General features: G+C 44.8%; 1 protein-coding gene across 1 annotated transcript; it reads right to left on the reverse strand.

Moving 5' to 3' along the window:
* Positions 1 to 2,039: 2,039 nt before the first annotated feature.
* LOC147895984 (3-hydroxy-3-methylglutaryl coenzyme A reductase 1-like) lies at positions 2,040 to 5,309 on the reverse strand. Its single transcript, XM_087382362.1, has 4 exons — positions 4,178 to 5,309; positions 3,219 to 3,400; positions 2,781 to 3,127; positions 2,040 to 2,697 (listed from the first exon to the last, which is right to left on the reverse strand). Exons 1-4 carry the CDS (start codon positions 5,107 to 5,109, stop codon positions 2,428 to 2,430), a joined length of 1,731 nt encoding a protein of 576 aa, XP_087238488.1. The 5' UTR covers positions 5,110 to 5,309; the 3' UTR covers positions 2,040 to 2,427.
* Between the last annotated feature and the right edge of the window lie 1,763 nt (positions 5,310 to 7,072).

Consider the following 7,072-nt stretch of genomic DNA (forward strand, 5'->3'; position numbering starts at 1 on the left):
ATATCAATGCTTTTTGGCAAACTCACATATATAAAAATAAAGTGAGGTGAGGAAAATGAGACAATATGTAAAATAGTTTTGCCAATATCAATGATGGACTACGGTTCAATGTCATCCTCAATGAGATCAACCCTTGCCAAACTATCTACTTCAGTGTTGAGATCTACAAAAACATTCAACCCACTACTACTTGTGCTACTCATGTGCTCATCGAAATCAACATCACCAATGGTAGGCTCATCCTCACGGGTAATGGCCTCAATATTTGTATCTCCTATCTCATGATCATCCTCCTCTCTTGTATCACGATCATCATTTCCTCCATGGCCATGATCATCCTCCATATGCTCCATATTAGTAAATGTACTATATATCACTTTGGAACGTGGCGTAATAGGTATGACATGCCACCACCTATTATTATCCACCATTGGTTGATAGACAACCTAATTAAAATATAAATACAATCATATTATTTTCTTTGCGTCGAAGGTATCAAATATTTAAAAGTGAGTATTTTTATATGTGTACACAATACCTGTTCACATTATTGCGATAGTACTAGTGTGCCCTTCTTACTTTGTCAAAACTTTGTGGAGTCAATAGTTACAAAGCCACTTGCACCTTCTCTTTTCGTGGTAATTTTTCTCTCTTATCTCCTCTCTTTTGCTCTCTTTTTTTCTCCTCTCTTTTCCTCTATTTTCCTCTTTTCTCCTCTCTTTCTTTCTCTCTATTTTCCTCTCTTTTATCCCCTCTTTCCTTCACCTTGTCACTCTTTTTCCTTCTCTCTTTTATCCTCTCTTTCCTTCTCTTTTGGTGGTAATTTTCCTCTCTTCTCACCTCTCTTTTGCTCTCTTTTCGTCTCTTTTCTCATCTCTTTTCTTCTCTCTTTTTCTCTCTATCCCTCCTCTCTTTTCTCTCTTATCTCCATTCTTTTTTCTCCTGTCTTTTCCTCTCTCCTTTCTCCTTTTCCTCTCTTTTTCCATGTGAAGCTTCAATAGCCTAACATTGAGCAAGCATATACAGACTTCTATCACTCTAATTCAAAGAATGCCGGAGTCTATAAATGATTGCTCAATGTCAAGCTCTCACTTATTTTTTCTTTTGCATCTCGTGACAAGGGCATGCTCGATGGTAATCTTCTTCTTTTCTTTTCTTCAATTCATCATGTGAACAGGATCTTCAACCTACCTGATCTTCGGGATGCCATCTTTCGGGAGTTATATAACATTTTGGAGCACCCTCCCACTCCTGCAGAGTTATACACATACATGACGGGTACTACAAACACCCCCCAGGAGTTGGCAGTATAAACTCCAAACCACCCTAATCCCACACCAACTGAGATTAACCCAACAGAGTCGAAACAGCCTAGTCGGCTACAAAGCCGTGCCCCTTCGCCCCCCATGCGATCAGGAGGTCCTTTTGTCTCACAGAGCCGTCGACGTACTCTCGTGCTATCGAGAGTCGCTTCTACAGCTATGAGTGGCCAAGGTACTCCCGTGCAATTGAGAGTCACTTCTCCAACTACGAGTGGCCAACATACTAGCTCGACACGACAAGGCAACACACATAGTAATAGGGAGAGCGATGGGGGATGCATGGCAGCCTGCTTTGGGGAGGGTAGAGATGCTCTCGTTAGTAGAGAAAAGAGATGCAATTCCTCCGAATACCGACACGAAAGCATGAAGTCTCCCAACACTACCAAGGACAAGCACAATCTTGAAGTCTTCAATATGCTGCAAATAACTCAGCACATACTCTTGGCATTGAATGCAAGGAACAAAACTTACAACATGTCAGCAAGCATCCCTACCGATTCTTAAAGCACCGGAGGATTCCACACGGAACTTCATCTCAAGCTAGGCATGATCGTAGAGATTTTGTCAGGCAATCCTGCGCATTATAAATGGAGCCGACAACACAAACCTTCTATTATTTGGATTGAGGACCAAACAAGGAAATCAACGTGATCCTTTATTCAATCATGAGATCATCGTTCAATATAGAACGAGTAGAAGTGAGGTTATTTACGGGCCGTAGAACAGACATGCATGTGAGCGCGGTAGAACAGACATGCATGAGAGCGCTGAAGGCGCGACTCAGCGTCTGACCATCCATCAACATGGACTTATCATATTTAACAAATTACGGAGGTAGTATGCATTACTGCCATGTAATACAAGCGATATCCGCTGACGCTACTTGTATCAGCCCCTATGCTTAGACATGATAAGATAGTAGTTTCACCAGTCGAACAAGCAAAATGCTCGACCTTCTAGTAAATTCAGACCATGGCAAGTCGGCCCAGGGAGCATTCTTCCATACAACCGATTTCATGCACTATTGGGGTGGATCCTTAGATATAAGAGAACATCTTCGGTCACCTTTCAGTATGTCATTAGCTTTATGCTTTTATTAGAGCGATTATCCTTCATGTGGCTCTTTACAAGGTGCGTCATCAGCTACATGCATGCTTTTACTGGAGCGATTATATTTCATGTGGCTCTTTACAAGAAGCCCTGCAGCTAGAGCAGACATGAGGGACAACTCTCCAGCAAGTACTGCTGCTGCAATAATTCTGGCCAAGCACTGTGCATTGGCCCCTGGAGAATCCATGTTCGAACCCTTCACTCCAAGCAGGTTCAGACAAGCAGACTGAGATGCCAACTGTGTACCGCCTCCGATTGTTCCAACCTGCATACGAGAGGGCCGTAATTAGAACAAAGCATCTTCGCAAGAGAAATTTTAAATCACTATCAAGCCCAGAGAATACTCACTTCTACAGATGGCATGGTTACCGAAGCGTGTAGATCACGGCCATTTCTTGCCATTTCCATCATCGTGATGCACTGAGAGCTTTCCACATTTTGGGCAGGATCTTGGCCTGTTGCAATGAAGATGGCCGTGACAATGTTTGAAGCATGTGCATTATAACCCCCAAGAGCACCAGCTATGGCCGAGCCCGCAAGGTTCTTCAGCGTATTTAATTCCACAAGAGCTGGGACAGTCGTCTTCAGCACTTTCGCCACCACCTCCTCTTTGATGATAGCATCACATACAACTGACTTACCACGCCCCTGAATCCAGTTGACAGCTGTGGCCTTCTTGTCTGCACAAAAATTACCTGGAATACAGCGCAGATCTTAGTAAAGAAACAAATTTTCAGGGAGAGCTATTTAAGGAAATCGTGGCACTACCTACCAGTTAATACATACCAGAAATGCTTACTATCTCCATGTCAGGAAAGAGATGCTGAAAATAATCCAGTACATTCTGAACACCCTTTGAGACCATATTCATCCCCATTGCATCTCCAGTAGAGCAAGAAAATCTCAGGTACAAGTTCCGGCCTGCTAAGGTACCTTGGATGCTTTGAAGCCTTGCAAATCTACTGGAACTGGTTTAAATAGTCAAAAATTGTATCAGCAAAAGTGGGTTGAGTGCATCAACATACTATAATTGTGGAAAGTTAATATTATCAAAACCTATAGCACATCTATATGCTAGTTGCAGAAAAATTAAAGTAAGCGAAGGTGGCGAATTAAGGTAAGCAAAAGTGGTGAATTCTGGAGCGTTCCACAGGTGCAGAACTCTGGAAAGTTGTATAGAATGCCCTGAGCAAGTATAAGAGGGGAGGGCATGTCTCTTCTCCAGGCTTTTCTTCTCCCTTCCTCTCTGTCTTTCCATCTTGCTATCTCCAAACTACCTTCATCTCCCGGCTGCCTCTCTTCCTCTCTCTCTCTTTCTCTCTCCATCCAGGCTTGCTGGCTCACATCCCGCTGCCTCTCAACGTATGATTAATTCAGCACCTCTCAACCTAAGAAATTAAACATCAACACTGTGATCGCCTCCCACCCGAATCTGTCACGCAGTCTCCATGACTTTTGTTCTATTTTTTGCAAGTGATTCAGAGTCGATTGCAGTTGTTTGTGTAGACTTATGAATTTTAAAACTCGAGCGAGTCAGTAACTCCTGTAGTGTCGAAAATTAACCTTCTCAAAAACCTATAGCGCTGCTATAACACGGATTAAATTTGAATTTTGATCATGAATGTTACTTCTGTGACAGTTCGCAGAACTACGTCCTGGAAAAACTACGAGAAGCTTCACAAAGCAACCCAACTATTCGGTGGTCATGTGTTACGCTGACAAATATATTTTACTAGGTGCAATACCTGTTGAACAGTACGCAGAGCGTCTCCAAATTCTTTGGATCTTCCACATAGAACTTCAACTCCACAGCACGCTCTGCTCTTGGAAAGCGTACCACCGGGGCCCTTGTCATTGCATCTTTAAGAAGGATGCTTGACGCACCCCCTGACAAATGAATCGCCTTGCATCCTCGGTTCGTACTTGCCACTAGGCAGCCTTCTGTTGTAGCCATAGGGACCATATACTCGAAACCATCAACCAGGAGGGGTCCTGCAACGCCGACTGGAATTTGCACATGCCCGATCACCATTTCACAGCATTGTCCCAGAACTGAAGAGTAATCGAATCCTGCCAACGGCAGATTTTCTAGAGACCGGTTCGTCACGAGCTCTACTGCTCTCTTCCTCACGGAAGCAGCCCTTTCGCAGTCTCCAAGCTCAGCTTCTAGGGAGTGGGACGGCACTATGCCGTTGCTAATCGCACATGCAATATCTTCGTCACTGTTCGCAGACAAAGCTTGGGCATTCAACTCCACTGTACGTCTTGGAACCGGAACTGAAGCTGGAGTATTCACGGAGGACTCACGACGTCCCGTCAGGCCCGCTCTTTCATCTTCGAAATCCCAAGATTCGTCGCTGCTCTTACTGATGAAGTTTTGGACATAAGCTATGCCGAAAAATCCCAGTAGATAGATGCAGGAAGCGATCTGGACAATCACTGCAACAAGGTCAACGAAGCTAAGGATATGTCGTGGCGTGGAGGTCTTCTTTTTCTCTCCCCACCTTTTGAGCAGGAAGCAGCAAGAAGCGCAGAAAAGAACGAAGAAGACTTTGTTGGTGAGGGCGACGGGCAAGGGGAGAGCATCGGAAGCGAGGAGCTTAGGATTTTTGTATCGTTTGAGGTGAGGGTGGTAGCGGGCGTCGAGGAGGCCACGGTCAATGCACTGAGCGCCCATGGTAGAAGGGAGGGAGGGAGAGCGCACTGGAGGCGGTGAGGGGTGATGCGAAAAGTAGTAGCAGAAGCAGTACTGTTGAGAGGATTGGAGGTGGCTGATGAGCTGAGCTACCGAATAGCTAATGCTATGACGAGTTAGCAATGGAGCTGAACGCTGTAGGAGAACGGAAGCGGCTAGGCTAGCGCCATGGCGAGCTTGCAAGTTAGAGGGCAATGGGAAGATATGCGATTCACAGGTAGGCGATAACTTATAGGCGAGTGCTTTTTGAGGTGGCTCTTGAATGCGAGGTGGGACTGGGAAACTGTAACAACGTGACGATAATCAAGAGACAGATCGTCCTCTACCTCCCCACGCTCCCGTCAACAAATTGCTAGACGAAATCGCACGCAGGTGAATTGTTCAGTTTGAAAACATGCAGCAGTGGCCTCTCGTTGACGTTCCATCTCTCTGGGCTGCTCCCCACGGCCCGGTCTCTCACCACCGACGCGTGATGCGAACCCATCCATTCTTTCCATATCAAAGTAATTTGCATCTCCTACGCTTGGCACATGCAGTAGTTTAAGAAAGGAAAGCAATCGCAGGGTGATCCATGCAAACAAAGTAGGAAGGCAAATAGGATGGTGACCGATGTAAACAGAATACAAGGAGTACACAGGCAAGCAAGGGTTTAAGGAGAGGTATCCAATAGAAAGGAAGACGTCGCTTCTCAGAATTCAACCTTGTCATGTGCCAGTAACTCCATAGAGTTCGGCAAAACTTTAGGTTGACATGTCGAATGTTAATACAATTCGGCAAACTTTAGGTTGTCACGTGCGGAACTAAATTTCTGGGTTGGAATGCAGGACTCTTGCTCCAAATAAACCGCCAATTCCTTGTCCTTCCTGCAAATCTACTAATCGACTCTGACCTCCAACTCCGGCCGCTACGCACCAAATCTCTTGACCCAAATAAACCGTCAACTCCCTGTCAGTCCTGCAATCTGCTATCGATTCCAACTCCACAAGCTCGCCTGCTACGGACCAAATCTCTTGACCCAAATAAACCGTCAACTCCCCGTCATTCAAGAACCGAATGACGCTTTGAATGCAGGAGTATAACACCACGCATGTAACAGATTTTTACCTCTCCCATCCTGTCAATATTCAACATTTGAAATTCGCCTTCATTCCAGTCATGCGGGGCAGCCGCAGGACTCATATCGCGTTCGTCGTTACCTCACAAAAAACGTGAACTACATTCTCTTAGAGTCACACGTACCTGTTCGTATGAGGGAGTGGACAAGCACCATATCTCTCTAGAGCTCAAGGTGGCACCTTGCCTTTTAAGACCATTTAAGTATAAGTCCAAGGTGGGTGAGGATAAAATGTTTATAAGAGATGATAAGCAAATCACCAAAAATCCCTATAATTCGAACTCCTACCCTACCTTGAATAGGGACCTATGATAAGTTAACTTTATGAGAAATGATACGAGGTCATTCCTTTTGAATGCCCATCTAGCATAAATGCCATAGAGTGGCATTATTTTTGTGACTCTTCAATCTTCCCACAAGAGGCCTTGATGACTATCAAGGTGGCAATCGCTCAAGATGGAAAAACGACTCTCCACATAGGCATGCTAGGCGCCCTACTAGTACAGACAACAGTCCTGCAGGTCCTCTGATTTGAGCCTATTGCAATGTTTTTTTAAAGAAATTAGCTTTTTTTGCAGGCAATGGCCAGGAAGAGAGTGCATGGGAAACATTGCTCACAAATGCTCGCCAATGCTTAACAATGCTACATGATCATTTATGTGGAAGGAGTTGGAACTTGCTCTATGAAGGGCATCATAAGGCTACGAGAACGAGAAGAGCTTTGAAGCCACTGGTGGCTCTTGAAAGTAGCTACTAATGCAAGTGGCTCTTAACTTGCACGACAATAATACTCTCATGGGTGGTCACATGGCTTTGTCTCTTGTCAATCTA

The sequence above is a fragment of the Dipteris shenzhenensis genome, chromosome 12 (assembly GCF_047967505.1).
Source record: "Dipteris shenzhenensis isolate YYH24624 ecotype China chromosome 12, Dip_SZ_1.0, whole genome shotgun sequence".
Taxonomy (NCBI): Eukaryota; Viridiplantae; Streptophyta; class Polypodiopsida; order Gleicheniales; family Dipteridaceae; genus Dipteris; species Dipteris shenzhenensis.